The sequence below is a fragment of the Helianthus annuus genome, chromosome 6, assembly GCF_002127325.2.
Source record: "Helianthus annuus cultivar XRQ/B chromosome 6, HanXRQr2.0-SUNRISE, whole genome shotgun sequence".
NCBI lineage: Eukaryota > Viridiplantae > Streptophyta > Magnoliopsida > Asterales > Asteraceae > Helianthus > Helianthus annuus.
The window spans coordinates 28,777,335-28,793,736 of NC_035438.2; the positions used below are offsets into that span (position 1 = coordinate 28,777,335).

General features: G+C 41.5%; 1 protein-coding gene across 1 annotated transcript; it reads right to left on the reverse strand.

Moving 5' to 3' along the window:
• Nucleotides 1-9,492: 9,492 nt before the first annotated feature.
• LOC110931711 (protein FAR1-RELATED SEQUENCE 5-like) lies at nucleotides 9,493-12,739 on the reverse strand. The gene is made up of 7 exons (XM_022175094.2): nucleotides 12,634-12,739; nucleotides 12,195-12,293; nucleotides 11,468-12,084; nucleotides 11,295-11,371; nucleotides 10,928-11,186; nucleotides 10,243-10,815; nucleotides 9,493-10,149 (listed from the first exon to the last, which is right to left on the reverse strand). Exons 1-7 carry the CDS (start codon nucleotides 12,737-12,739, stop codon nucleotides 9,493-9,495), a joined length of 2,388 nt encoding a protein of 795 aa, XP_022030786.2.
• Between the last annotated feature and the right edge of the window lie 3,663 nt (nucleotides 12,740-16,402).

Here is a 16,402-nt window from a genome sequence, read left to right on the forward strand (position 1 = left end):
GTTTTTGATGAACGGAATTTAGATAGCCCGAATTGGAGTCTTGGGATGACACAAATTGGGGCTCAGTTCGACGTGTCACAGGAAATTGGTACGATATAGCATTAAACACACTTACTATTGATGGGGTAGTTCGAGTCACATATAATATACTTATTTGCATTAAACGTGCAGGTTGCACAAGTGGGAAGATGGATGACATTCCTCGGACAGAAACCGAGCGTTCCGGTGAGCTGAGACACATTGATTTACCGCATCAAGTGTGTTGTAATTTGTAATGCGTTAAGTGAGCTATTTATTTTATATGCATTAGGCGATATGGAGGCTACCACATACTTGAGTATGGTTCTAATGGTAGAGCCAGTTAGCTCCTATGACCCGGCCATTGCAATCCACAAAGGTCAAACTTGTCTGGAATCATGTGGGGGTGATATGTATGAGGTGGAGGACAATATTCCGCTTGCAAACCGTGTGCGTATGTTGGCTGAGTTGGGGGCACAAAAAAGGAAACTCCCTATCAGAGAGAAGGTGGCAGCGGAACTAAACAGATCACCTTACTATATAAGGACTGTTGACATGGGCCAGCCAATAACTAAGAAGGAGACAAATCTGTGGGGGTACATATTCACTGATGAAAGCCCATTGCACCTTTTAAGTGGGTATTCTCGTAGGAAGCGGGCAATGGAGGCAAACGTGTAAGTAGAACTGCAACGTGGTTTATTGTTTTATAGTAATAGGGCAAACCATCAACCAAGTTCCACACTAGATAATTGGTTATTTTTTGTTTTTTCCGCAGGAGGGAACAGGGTTCGTCGTCGGTGGTTGATGTAGATAGTCCGATACACATGGCTGTGTAAGTAGGGGGGTCACCGTACAAAATTTTAGTAAAAAAAAAAATTACATATGTTAATCTTGCTTTTACTGCTATACCCGGAGTGACTCCGTGTACATCTCACACCAGGGAGTTGCTGTTTAGAAGCCCTAACCATGTACAAGCGTCTCGGTCTATGTTCAAGAGTTTAAACGTTGGCAATGAGGTCTCAGATGGTATTATTGACTGTTGGGCGGAGGTGCTAAACTTCCAAGAGAAAAGAAAATCACGGGAGGCTTACAGTAGGCAACTCTTCGGTACTAAAGTTGTGGTGAGTGTAATGTATATATAGATTACAGTGTGGCGACTTTTTGACGTTATTAATTTCTCTGTTGTGCTTATAGTTTCCATGGATGCTCACATCTGAGGAAGGCGGGGTAGAGGCGCGGATGCACAAGTTTCGGCTTGGGGTAAAAGGTGCGGTTAACAGCGGTGATTACGTTCCTGATTTTCGAAATCAAGACATTGTTTTCTTCCCTATATTGGAGCACAAACACTTTTACTTGCTAGTGTTTGAGTTACGCGACCCCGGGATGTCGTTGATAATGACAAAGCCCGACAAGGTCAGTTGATAGAAGATAGTGTCTACTACCTACACAAGGACACAACGTATAAGATCGTAAGTTACTAAACTGACAATTGTTGAACAAATAAGTGTTATAATATTGAGGATCTGCCTGTTTTTTTTTTACCATTGCTTGTGTATGCGTATGCAGAAAGATATGTTTGTGCAATATTTGCGGGAGGTTGGGAATCCACGAGCCGATGACATAGAGTACTGCAACATCCAGCGTATGCCGGTTCCTTGGGTGACCACCGCAAACACAACTGATTGTGGGGTCTTCTTGATGCGGCACATGGAGTGCTATATGGGGAAAAAAAAAGTTTTAACTGTGGGTTCAGCACGAGTGGGGCGAGGAAGATGGCGGAGGTGAGAAAGTTGAGAAAGAGGTATGCGGCGCACATATTAGGTTCGGAGGTGAATGTGCTGCTGCCCAAAATCAAGGAAGATTGCCGAATAGAGTAACACGTGTTAGGGTGGTTGTCACATGTTACTGTAGACCCAGTGTGCATTAATTGCGCCAGCTATGTGTTTGGAAACATGTAATGTACTTTGATGGATTTGGGGATGTTGCTTTAAACTTATTGCGGGGTAGGTGTTTTGTTGGGTATGGCATCGTCACGATGTCTTTTTGGGGGATAGACTATCTATATTCAATCTGATGTTTAGTAACTTGGTAATTCTAAACTCTAAAGAATGTTGATGTGTTGTTAAATGTCGTAGAATATTATTAATCTAGTTTATTGACGTAGTTTATAATATTTTATTAGATACTGTTTTGTAACATTATAGAAAAAGAGAAAATGCTTCTTCCAAGGGGAACAGTCTTTCTAAAAAGGTAGTACGAATATTGGAAATTGGGGAAAGTTGTTGGCAGAATACTACAAGCATAGGGGTTGGTGTCTATAAAACAACTTTATTGGGAAAAGGAACAATTGCTTTTTATAACCTTTTGGTCACATCAAAGTCAAGTCACAAAGACCTATATTAAATGTAGCCAGGGAACACCTCTATAAGTATTGTAGTGAAGAACCAAATTCATATTCTGTAATACTTCACCACTTCAGTTAACCATAAACACCCTTGTCCCAAAGTCTTTTAATGTGATGGACCCGTGTGAAGGTAAGGTTACGGCTAGCCAACCAGGCATGGAGAACCGGAAGCACAAGGGAAAGGAAGCATGTGAGGGCCAGTACGGGGAGGTTAACGAAAAAAAAAGGGTCTCACCAGAATGGAGAAGACGGGAAAACTGGAGTAGCTTCTGGTGAAGATGCTTCAGAAAGCGGAACCAAAAATGTAACTGATGTAGCTGTTGTGTCGCAAGAACCGTCAGGCCGAAGGGAGCACGTTGTTCCAGAAGATGAAAAGTTGAAGGGGCTACCAGATGAGTTGGTTAGGTTGCTGACGGACCCAGACCATGAAATGTGTGGTTGCCCGTTGTGTCCATACTCACCCGAAACAATCCAGTCCTGGTGTTACCATGACCCATGGGAGAGTGAGCGCAGCCCCTCTCCTCTGTACTTTCATGATGAGGAATTTCCCACACCATGATGAAAAGCTTTCATGATGAGGATCACAATGGGTAGTTAGTATGTTGAAAATGGTTGAATATGTGTTAACATGATGACCCTATGTTGTAACAAAACGACATTCGAATGTCGTCTTGTTGGTATTTTATTATGTTTTTTTTTTCTTTATTTGTAACCTACTAGTAGAATGTTTGTTTAAGTTGCTTAAAGTCTACTTCTATAACCTGACGTGGTTTAATATATATGCTGTTTTTATGTGGTTAACACATATTGTTTTGAAACTTTCAAGTTTACTGAGCCAAGCATTATGGGGACTAACACGTGTTAACCAGCTGTTTGTATGGCATTGTAAAGTTGTCTAGAGGTGAAGTCTACTTATATAACCTGACTTGGTTTAATATAGATGCTGTTTTTGTGTGGTTAACACAACTTGTTTTGATACTTTGCAAGTTAAAATGCCTAGCGTTATGGGGAGTAACACGTGTTAAGCAGCTGTTTTTATGCCAGTTTGTGTGGTTAACAAAGATTGTTTTGAACCTTTCAAGTTAAAAAGACCAAAGCATTATGGGGATTAACATGTGTTAAGCAGCTGTTTTTATGCCATCGTAAAAAAATAAAACACAGAAAATGAGATATCAAAATGCAGATAATATTAAGATAAACCCGTTAAGCAACCACAGCGGTCCCCGAAGATCTTCGGTCCTACAAACACAAAAGTGGCCAAGGCCATAGAGTTTCTTACAATCCTACTTATGGTTATTGGGATGAAAATAGTTCCACCTTCTTACACACGTAACAGAGAAGAGCAGGATGATGTCAAAAGACTGTTACATGTGTGTAAGAAGGCCAAAATGAAGAGAGTCTCCCATTACATAGTACTACATAAAGATGTTAATCAGAGGATCAGTCGCCAGTGGCGGTCTGCCTTTGTTGTTCAGCAGCTGCCTTTGCTGCTTTCATTGCAGCCACCTTAAGGCAGTTGCGTGAGTCGTGGTCGTCGACATACAGACCACAACGCTTGCATAAACGAAGCTTCTTTGGACGTTTTGGTGGTTTTGCTTTGGCCTTCTCACCGGGCCCAGAAATGCGAGTATGAGTACCACATCCTTTATTGCGTGCAACTTCTGGATTAGCAACTTCGACTGGAATGTTGATTGGCTGTCCAACTATTTCTTCCATTTGACACTCATTTGATTCATTTTCAGTTGTTGACAAAGGTTGCTTGGAAAGAACATTGATCTTGAAATCCCTGAGTTGGTCAACCAGTTTTGCCAACGCATCCTCATCGGTTCTAGCAACATCAACGCATTCAGTAACGAGGTCGAGGATTTCATTCCGCATAACGGACGGTGCATGTGGGTTGACTCCGTATCGACTGGAAATTGAAAAAACATGTTTGGGGAGGGCATCTCGACGCCACCTATCGTTTATGTATTGTGGTGGAATCCTTTCAACATTTTTCAAGCGATAGACGCAAAAGACATGGCGACACAGATATCCGATACGTGTGAAATTCCTGCATGAGCAACTGGCCGATTGATCCACAGTCTTATACGTAACATGTTTTGAACATAGACAACAAAAAAGAAAAGCCCTTTAGATGTAACATACGATAGAGGATGGGTAATAATGAAATTGCCTAACATGTATTACCTGATAGACGTTTGTGATGTTGTTCCTTTTATCCAAATGAGTGACGTCTATCAGAAGACTGGAATCGCTGGTCTCGGTTTGGTTTGTGATGTAGCATAAAAACTTCCCTTTAATTATCTCTTTTTGAACTTGCGCGAAAACAGCGTTTGTGTAAATGGCGAACGCGTGCTGTTCTATCGCTAAATCAGTATTGCCAGTGAACATTGTGGATGAGGTTTTGAACTCCGAAACACGTTATCGATATCGTTGGCTGTCTACCCTATTTTCAAAGCACATCATAAATTGAACAAGGGTGTTTGCGCTTGTTGAGTTAACCTTGAAGGCAGCGTTAGAGCTTTCGCAGCGGGAGGTGGTCTTCATCAAGCAACACATGGGCAGTTCCCTGAAGTAGGCTGGTACCCAGAGATGTTTGATGTTGTACATGTCGTTCAACCAGCTGTGGTGTTGAAGCCCAAATGTTTGTAGGAGGTCACTCCAGCGGGACTCAAACGTTTCAGGTTTGATATAAACATTCCAAACCAACCGGTGAATGCAGGACCGAAGATCAGTGTTATCGAGCACGTCGGCAGAGATCTGAAAAATTTAATAGTTATAACACGAGTTATCTTAAACCAGTTTGAGAAGACATATAAAAATAGTGTTATGTTGAATAACACATGTTAAGGGTTAACAAACTTCTGTATACCTTGGAGGGTAGTTTTTTCATTATATGCCACATGCATAGACGGTGTCGTGATTCGGTAAAGACCATAGGAACAGCTTGTAGCATGGATGGGTCTTGATCACTCAGCACGAGAGTTGGTTGAGTACCGTGTGCCTTCAAGAAAGCCTTAAGCAACCACACGTAAGATTCAATGGACTCGGTTGATATCAAACCCGCTCCAAATGTAACACATTGGAAATGATGATCCACACCCGTGAATGGCACAAAAACCATCTTGTACCTATGAACAAAAATTTGATTTGATGTTAACAATATGAACAACTTTTTGGGTTTAAGATTGGATGCTTGGGTATCAGAACTAACATGTGTTAAAGGGGGGGGGGACTAACCTGTTTGTGCTGTAAGTTGCGTCAAACGCTAGGACATCGCCAAAAGCTTTGTAGTTTAGCTTTGAGATCTCATCAGCCCAGAATACAGAGGACAACTTTCCATTTGATACAGTGTAATCAAAAAAGAAGTTGGGTAGGTTGTCAAAACGCTCACGCAAGCGTTCAAGGAAAACTTGTGCGTCGCGTTCACCAATAAAAATTCGCAACTGGTGGCTAAAGTTTTTAAAATCGACCGGCGTCCCATTGACATTGTGATGCCCTCCTTTTAAAGCTACAAGACATCTATACGCTATCATTGGTCCGATGCGGTTTAGACTCATGTTGTGAATGAATTGTTTCGTGGAGAATGACAGTTTCCGTGATATCTTGCTAAGATCACGGTTGTAACTCTCAACAAGTTCATGATTATGAATATCATTGAAACTCAGAACTGCGTATGAATCGTTCGAGATCGAGACTAGTATGCTTGCCTTACAGTCACACCATGTGAAGGTGGTCCTCCGGTGCTTAACAGAAGATTCATCTAGGGTGTCGAAAGTCCTCTTTGGTTGTGGTTTTCCATATTTTGAGCATCGGAGATACTTGTGTGTGGGAATTCCATTCCAGACTTTAGTTTGCCCTTTTTTTTACAGAAAAACCTGCTTCAAACGCATAAAGTTCATACATGGAAAGAACATCCTGAAAGGTTGGATAAGATTTCCCACACACTGGTATGAACTTATCAGCGACGTTAGGAATCCAGTAACGGGTTCCCTGAGGGGTATCAAAAACAAAGTATGGATTCGAAGGCCCTGTACCATAAAACGAAAAAAGTTATGAATCTGCGATAAATGACATGACAAAAAAGGTTATAAATCTGTGATATGAGAATAAAGTGGGCTCCCATGGTGCATTGTACAACCGTCTAACTGGCCGCGTGATGATTCAGCAAACATAGAAGGACCATGAGATGATCCAGAAACAGCAACAGTCATGGGCTGCATCTGGGAATCTTGGGATCCTACATGTGAACATTATGGAATATGTTTGAACAATGCCATATCTGGTGAAGAAAAAAACAAGACCAGTGTATAGAAAAAACAAACCTTCTTCAATATCCATAACCTGGTCATCATTAAACGCGTTGTTCATGAAATTGTTGGATACCACAACATCAGGGGATCTAACAGGGGCTTCAGATGACCGAGAACAATCAACATGCATATAAGTGTATACAGAAGCTTCGAATGAAACAAGTGAACATGGACATGCAGTATAGTTTGGATTATTAGATTAAAAAGTTGTGAAAGACCAAAAAAAAACAGAACTTCTAGAACAGTTAATTGACATATATGGACAAACCTGGAGCATTAAATTCCTCATCATTTTGGAAGTCGCTGCAAAAGAACCGGTTTGGGAAACTACGGACCGGCGACATTAATTTTGAGGTTGGTGGATTTGTCTCCATGGATATTAATGGAGTTACTTGCTAATTTGGAGTAAAGGTGAAATGGGGTTTCTCTGATTAATGATGAAGAAGATATAAATGAAAATATGAAAAAGAAATATGGGGGAGGATGAATGGTACGATTTGATGGACAATTAATGAACATGTCAACTCATATTGGGGGAAGCTCTTGGGGGTTAATGTAATTTACTAATATAACCTTGATGTCAAAAGTAATACAAAGTGATCTGTGCAACGTGGAACAATGTAAGCCACATATATAGTTTGCTAAGTTTTCTAAGTTAACGTGGAACGAGTGGGGCGAGGAAGATGGCGGAGGTGAGAAAGTTGAGAAAGAAGTATGCGGCGCACATATTAGGTTCGGAGGTGAATGTGCTGCTGCCCAAAATCAAGGAAGATTGCCGAATAGAGTAACACGTGTTAGGGTGGTTGACACATGTTACTGTAGACCCAGTGTGCATTAATTGCGCCAGCTATGTGTTTGGAAACATGTAATGTACTTTGATGGATTTGGGGATGTTGCTTTAAACTTATTGCGGGGTAGGTGTTTTGTTGGGTATGGCATCGTCACGATGTCTTTTTGGGGGATAGACTATCTATATTCAATCTGATGTTTAGTAACTTGGTAATTCTAAACTCTAAAGAATGTTGATGTGTTGTTAAATGTCGTAGAATATTATTAATCTAGTTTATTGACGTAGTTTATAATATTTTATTAGATACTGTTTTGTAACATTATAGAAAAAGAGAAAATGCTTCTTCCAAGGGGAACAGTCTTTCTAAAAAGGTAGTACGAATATTGGAAATTGGGGAAAGTTGTTGGCAGAATACTACAAGCATAGGGGTTGGTGTCTATAAAACAACTTTATTGGGAAAAGGAACAATTGCTTTTTATAACCTTTTGGTCACATCAAAGTCAAGTCACAAAGACCTATATTAAATGTAGCCAGGGAACACCTCTATAAGTATTGTAGTGAAGAACCAAATTCATATTCTGTAATACTTCACCACTTCAGTTAACCATAAACACCCTTGTCCCAAAGTCTTTTAATGTGATGGACCCGTGTGAAGGTAAGGTTACGGCTAGCCAACCAGGCATGGAGAACCGGAAGCACAAGGGAAAGGAAGCATGTGAGGGCCAGTACGGGGAGGTTAACGAAAAAAAAGGGTCTCACCAGAATGGAGAAGACGGGAAAACTGGAGTAGCTTCTGGTGAAGATGCTTCAGAAAGCGGAACCAAAAATGTAACTGATGTAGCTGTTGTGTCGCAAGAACCGTCAGGCCGAAGGGAGCACGTTGTTCCAGAAGATGAAAAGTTGAAGGGGCTACCAGATGAGTTGGTTAGGTTGCTGACGGACCCAGACCATGAAATGTGTGGTTGCCCGTTGTGTCCATACTCACCCGAAACAATCCAGTCCTGGTGTTACCATGACCCATGGGAGAGTGAGCGCAGCCCCTCTCCTCTGTACTTTCATGATGAGGAATTTCCCACACCATGATGAAAAGCTTTCATGATGAGGATCACAATGGGTAGTTAGTATGTTGAAAATGGTTGAATATGTGTTAACATGATGACCCTATGTTGTAACAAAACGACATTCGAATGTCGTCTTGTTGGTATTTTATTATGTTTTTTTTTTCTTTATTTGTAACCTACTAGTAGAATGTTTGTTTAAGTTGCTTAAAGTCTACTTCTATAACCTGACGTGGTTTAATATATATGCTGTTTTTATGTGGTTAACACATATTGTTTTGAAACTTTCAAGTTTACTGAGCCAAGCATTATGGGGACTAACACGTGTTAACCAGCTGTTTGTATGGCATTGTAAAGTTGTCTAGAGGTGAAGTCTACTTATATAACCTGACTTGGTTTAATATAGATGCTGTTTTTGTGTGGTTAACACAACTTGTTTTGATACTTTGCAAGTTAAAATGCCTAGCGTTATGGGGAGTAACACGTGTTAAGCAGCTGTTTTTATGCCAGTTTGTGTGGTTAACAAAGATTGTTTTGAACCTTTCAAGTTAAAAAGACCAAAGCATTATGGGGATTAACATGTGTTAAGCAGCTGTTTTTATGCCATCGTAAAAAAATAAAACACAGAAAATGAGATATCAAAATGCAGATAATATTAAGATAAACCCGTTAAGCAACCACAGCGGTCCCCGAAGATCTTCGGTCCTACAAACACAAAAGTGGCCAAGGCCATAGAGTTTCTTACAATCCTACTTATGGTTATTGGGATGAAAATAGTTCCACCTTCTTACACACGTAACAGAGAAGAGCAGGATGATGTCAAAAGACTGTTACATGTGTGTAAGAAGGCCAAAATGAAGAGAGTCTCCCATTACATAGTACTACATAAAGATGTTAATCAGAGGATCAGTCGCCAGTGGCGGTCTGCCTTTGTTGTTCAGCAGCTGCCTTTGCTGCTTTCATTGCAGCCACCTTAAGGCAGTTGGGTGAGTCGTGGTCGTCGACATACAGACCACAACGCTTGCATAAACGAAGCTGCTTTGGACGTTTTGGTGGTTTTGCTTTGGCCTTCTCACCGGGCCCAAAAATGCGAGTATGAGTACCACATCCTTTATTGCGTGCAACTTCTGGATTAGCAACTTCGACTGGAATGTTGATTGGCTGTCCAACTATTTCTTCCATTTGACACTCATTTGATTCATTTTCAGTTGTTGACAAAGGTTGCTTGGAAAGAACATTGATCTTGAAATCCCTGAGTTGGTCAACCAGTTTTGCCAACGCATCCTCATCGGTTCTAGCAACATCAACGCATTCAGTAACGAGGTCGAGGATTTCATTCCGCATAACGGACGGTGCATGTGGGTTGACTCCGTATCGACTGGAAATTGAAAAAACATGTTTGGGGAGGGCATCTCGACGCCACCTATCGTTTATGTATTGTGGTGGAATCCTTTCAACATTTTTCAAGCGATAGACGCAAAAGACATGGCGACACAGATATCCGATACGTGTGAAATTCCTGCATGAGCAACTGGCCGATTGATCCACAGTCTTATACGTAACCTGTTTTGAACATAGACAGCAAAAAAGAAAAGCCCTTTAGATGTAACATACGATAGAGGATGGGTAATAATGAAATTGCCTAACATGTGTTACCTGATAGACGTTTGTGATGTTGTTCCTTTTATCCAAATGAGTGACGTCTATCAGAAGACTGGAATCGCTGGTCTCGGTTTGGTTTGTGATGTAGCATAAAAACTTCCCTTTAATTATCTCTTTTTGAACTTGCGCAAAAACAGCGTTTGTGTAAATGGAGAACGCGTGCTGTTCTATCGCTAAATCAGTATTGCCATTGAACATTGTGGATGAGGTTTTGAACTCCGAAACACGTTGTCGATATCGTTGGCTGTCTACCCTATTTTCAAAGCACATCATAAATTGAACAAGGGTGTTTGCGCTTGTTGAGTTAACCTTGAAGGCAGCGTTAGAGCTTTCGCAGCGGGAGGTGGTCTTCATCAAGCAACACATGGGCAGTTCCCTGAAGTAGGCTGGTACCCAGAGATGTTTGATGTTGTACATGTCGTTCAACCAGCTGTGGTCTTGAAGCCCAAATGTTTGTAGGAGGTCACTCCAGCGGGACTCAAACGTTTCAGGTTTGATATAAACATTCCAAACCAACCGGTGAATGCAGGACCGAAGATCAGTGTTATCGAGCACGTCGGCAGAGATCTGAAAAATTTAATAGTTATAACACGACTTATCTTAAACCAGTTTGAGAAGACATATAAAAATAGTGTTATGTTGAATAAGACATGTTAAGGGTTAACAAACTTCTGTATACCTTGGAGGGTAGTTTTTTCATTATATGCCACATGCATAGACGGTGTCGTGATTCGGTAAAGACCATAGGAACAGCTTGTAGCATGGATGGGTCTTGATCACTCAGCACGAGAGTTGGTTGAGTACCGTGTGCCTTCAAGAAAGCCTTAAGCAACCACACGTAAGATTCAATGGACTCGGTTGATATCAAACCCGCTCCAAATGTAACACATTGGAAATGATGATCCACACCCGTGAATGGCACAAAAACCATCTTGTACCTATGAACAAAAATTTGATTTGATGTTAACAATATGAACAAATTTTTGGGTTTAAGATTGGATACTTGGGTATCAGAACTAACATGTGTTAAAGGGGGGGGGACTAACCTGTTTGTGCTGTAAGTTGCGTCAAACGCTAGGACATCGCCAAAAGCTTTGTAGTTTAGCTTTGAGATCTCATCAGCCTAGAATACAGAGGACAACTTTCCATTTGATACAGTGTAATCAAAAAAGAAGTTGGGTAGGTTGTCAAAACGCTCACGCAAGCGTTCAAGGAAAACTTGTGCGTCGCGTTCACCAATAAAAATTCGCAACTGGTGGCTAAAGTTTTTAAAATCGACCGGCGTCCCATTGACATTGTGATGCCCTCCTTTTAAAGCTACAAGACATCTATAAGCTCTCATTGGTCCGATGCGGTTTAGACTCATGTTGTGAATGAATTGTTTCATGGAGAATGACAGTTTCCGTGATATCTTGCTAAGATCACGGTTGTAACTCTCAACAAGTTCATGATTATGAATATCATTGAAACTCAGAACTGCGTATGAATCGTTCGAGATCGAGACTAGTATGCTTGCTTTACAGTCACACCATGTGAAGGTGGTCCTCCGGTGCTTAACAGAAGATTCATCTAGGGTGTCGAAAGTCCTCTTTGGTTGTGGTTTTCCATATTTTGAGCATCGGAGATACTTGTGTGTGGGAATTCCATTCCAGACTTTAGTTTGCCCTTTTTTTACAGAAAAACCTGCTTCAAACGCATAAAGTTCATACATGGAAAGAACATCCTGAAAGGTTGGATAAGATTTCCCACACACTGGTATGAACTTATCAGCGACGTTAGGAATCCAGTAACGGGTTCCCTGAGGGGTATCAAAAACAAAGTATGGATTCGAAGGCCCTGTACCATAAAACGAAAAAAGTTATGAATCTGCGATAAATAACATGACAAAAAAGGTTATAAATCTGTGATATGAGAATAAAGTGGGCTCCCATGGTGCATTGTACAACCGTCTAACTGGCCGCGTGATGATTCAGCAAACATAGAAGGACCATGAGATGATCCAGAAACAGCAACAGTCATGGGCTGCATCTGGGAATCTTGGGATCCTACATGTGAACATTATGGAATATGTTTGAACAATGCCATATCTGGTGAAGAAAAAAACAAGACCAGTGTATAGAAAAAACAAACCTTCTTAAATATCCATAACCTGGTCATCATTAAACGCGTTGTTCATGAAATTGTTGGATACCACAACATCAGGGGATCTAACAGGGGCTTCAGATGACCGAGAACAATCAACATGCATATAAGTGTATACAGAAGCTTCGAATGGGACAAGTGAACATGGACATGCAGTATAGTTTGGATTATTAGATTAAAAAGTTGTAAAAGACAAAAAAAAACAGAACTTCTAGAACAGTTAATTGACATATATGGACAAACCTGGAGCATTAAATTCCTCATCATTTTGGAAGTCGCTGCAAAAGAACCGGTTTGGGAAACTACGGACCGGCGACATTAATTCTGAGGTTGGTGGATTTGTCTCCATGGATATTAATGGAGTTACTTGCTAATTTGGAGTAAAGGTGAAATGGGGTTTCTCTGATTAATGATGAAGAAGATATAAATGAAAATATGAAAAAGAAATATGGGGGAGGATGAATGGTACGATTTGATGGACAATTAATGAACATGTCAACTCATATTGGGGGAAGCTCTTGGGGGTTAATGTAATTTACTAATATAACCTTGATGTCAAAAGTAATACAAAGTGATCTGTGCAACGTGGAACAATGTAAGCCACATATATAGTTTGCTAAGTTTTCTAAGTTAACGTGGAACGAGTGGGGCGAGGAAGATGGCGGAGGTGAGAAAGTTGAGAAAGAAGTATGCGGCGCACATATTAGGTTCGGAGGTGAATGTGCTGCTGCCCAAAATCAAGGAAGATTGCCGAATAGAGTAACACGTGTTAGGGTGGTTGACACATGTTACTGTAGACCCAGTGTGCATTAATTGCGCCAGCTATGTGTTTGGAAACATGTAATGTACTTTGATGGATTTGGGGATGTTGCTTTAAACTTATTGCGGGGTAGGTGTTTTGTTGGGTATGGCATCGTCACGATGTCTTTTTGGGGGATAGACTATCTATATTCAATCTGATGTTTAGTAACTTGGTAATTCTAAACTCTAAAGAATGTTGATGTGTTGTTAAATGTCGTAGAATATTATTAATCTAGTTTATTGACGTAGTTTATAATATTTTATTAGATAGTGTTTTGTAACATTATAGAAAAAGAGAAAATGCTTCTTCCAAGGGGAACAGTCTTTCTAAAAAGGTAGTACGAATATTGGAAATTGGGGAAAGTTGTTGGCAGAATACTACAAGCATAGGGGTTGGTGTCTATAAAACAACTTTATTGGGAAAAGGAACAATTGCTTTTTATAACCTTTTGGTCACATCAAAGTCAAGTCACAAAGACCTATATTAAATGTAGCCAGGGAACACCTCTATAAGTATTGTAGTGAAGAACCAAATTCATATTCTGTAATACTTCACCACTTCAGTTAACCATAAACACCCTTGTCCCAAAGTCTTTTAATGTGATGGACCCGTGTGAAGGTAAGGTTACGGCTAGCCAACCAGGCATGGAGAACCGGAAGCACAAGGGAAAGGAAGCATGTGAGGGCCAGTACAGGGAGGTTAACGAAAAAAAAGGGTCTCACCAGAATGGAGAAGACGGGAAAACTGGAGTAGCTTCTGGTGAAGATGCTTCAGAAAGCGGAACCAAAAATGTAACTGATGTAGCTGTTGTGTCGCAAGAACCGTCAGGCCGAAGGGAGCACGTTGTTCCAGAAGATGAAAAGTTGAAGGGGCTACCAGATGAGTTGGTTAGGTTGCTGACGGACCCAGACCATGAAATGTGTGGTTGCCCGTTGTGTCCATACTCACCCGAAACAATCCAGTCCTGGTGTTACCATGACCCATGGGAGAGTGAGCGCAGCCCCTCTCCTCTGTACTTTCATGATGAGGAATTTCCCACACCATGATGAAAAGCTTTCATGATGAGGATCACAATGGGTAGTTAGTATGTTGAAAATGGTTGAATATGTGTTAACCTGATGACCCTATGTTGTAACAAAACGACATTCGAATGTCGTCTTGTTGGTATTTTATTATGTTTTTTTTCTTTATTTGTAACCTACTAGTAGAATGTTTGTTTAAGTTGCTTAAAGTCTACTTCTATAACCTGACGTGGTTTAATATATATGCTGTTTTTATGTGGTTAACACATATGCTGGCCGCATCGTCGCCTATGGTGACTATTGCTGTTGTCCAGCTTCCTTGTATTGATAGAAGTGTTCACTGGACGCGGTGCGAGGCCGCATCGCTGCGAATACTTCCGTTTTCATATACCAGATGTGATGCTATGTCGCATCACTTTACCGTTCTCATGTTCCATGTAAGTCCTCCTTCGTTACTAGGTAGATTGGATTCACCCCTTGTGTCAATGCGTTCTCGCATGGGCACAAGTAGGTTGTTAACTGGTGGGGGTTTTGATAAGGGTAATGGTCACTCGCGGTCGATGCTGACGCGAGATCTGGGACCATACCCCTTCAAGTCCCCCCAGTCTAGTGTTGCTGCCACATACAAGTTGTATGTGGGAGGAGTACTGGACTATGGTGTTTAGAAGGTAGTTTGGAGTCTGGAGAAGATCCTAGACCATGTGGATGGTCTTTTCTGTTTGTAGATCAAGCTGGAGGTCTGGAAGGGTCTTTTGACGCCTCTTCCGTACCAGTGAAAATGTTTCGTCTGATACGAAATTCTCAGCCTTTGGCTGGTTGCCACCTGTTGGTGTGCCGAACCAACTGGAGGAATTAGTTGGAGGAAGTGTACAAACTTCGAACCAATCTTTGAGATGTGGTTGAAGGTGTGCACAAACTTCGAGCCAACCTTTGAAGTGGTGAATGAAGAAGAGAACATGTTGTTCCCATGATTGGATATCTAATGATGATTCCGTTCGTGGGGTGTTCATGTTCTTCCCATTAGCTCTCAAGTAACCGCACGTCTTTTGCGGTTACCTCGTTGCTTGACATTGTTGGCCACGGTTGTGGGAGCAACGTTGGGCACTTGCGTCATTGTTGGCCATGTTTGGTCGAACAATGTGATTCTGGATAACGGTCAAATAAACATGATCATAGGCATGGTAATGCCCATCATTGTTTATTCTATCCAACGTACAAGTAGGGTAACAAAGTCATAAGCAGACTTGTTACCGCTTGTTCGACCGCTTGCTGTTCGACAAGGGCTCGTATGATTATTGTGGATTTCGTCCGCATCTCTTCCTTAGGCACCTTCCTTCCCGCTTCAATACCGAGGGGTTTTCCTTGGAGTAGTTTCGTCCCTCGATGAGGAGTTAGTTGTGGCTCTACCGTAGCAACCATTTCCGGAAGCTATGGTTATGTCCGCAGTGACTCATGAGTGTCTGCGGTTTTGCATTCCTATATTCGCTCGAAACGGGTGTGTTGCTCGGATGTGGCTCTTGAAGGTTCAGGAGTCAGGGTTGCTGATGTGCGCGCGCGTACATTCCCTTCCTTCTTCAAGTTAAAGAAGGTGTTCAATTACCCTCTGCGGTTGTGAACCGGACGGGAGGGATTTGAAGCTTGAAGAGAATGAAGGCAATGCGGTTTACCTATATCTGAGATGCGGTTCAGTCCAAAGAACAACGCTGGTTCTGAGTATCTGACACACCTGAACGGGCTCGTGTGTGTCATTTCCGCATATTCCACGGGTGCTCGTGGGTAGTGCGGAAAGGTATTATACCCCCTTATAGTGTGAAGACATATTTTTTGCCTATTTTTAGGGGTATGTAAAAAAAACGATATGCGGTATGGGTTATGGTGCGGGAACCAGAGAAACCGTATACCGCTTGCAATTGGATAAGGTAGTCGTTTTTTGTTGCATACGTGGCTGATCTCACGTGTGAGTTGGTGGAAGTTGGTGAGATCTTTCTGGCATGTGCTGAAATGAAAAGACGTTTGCACTGCCCGAGGCATTAAATGCACTGTAGCAAAGAGTGTAAACGTCTCTTATGTCAGGCGCGTGGGCGGCCACGCGCGCGTGATAACCGTCAGCAAAAACGGCGCTTGACACGTGGTGTCGCGCAATTCGTTCTTTTTGAACGTGATGATTCGTTTTCTCCCTCCGCATTAA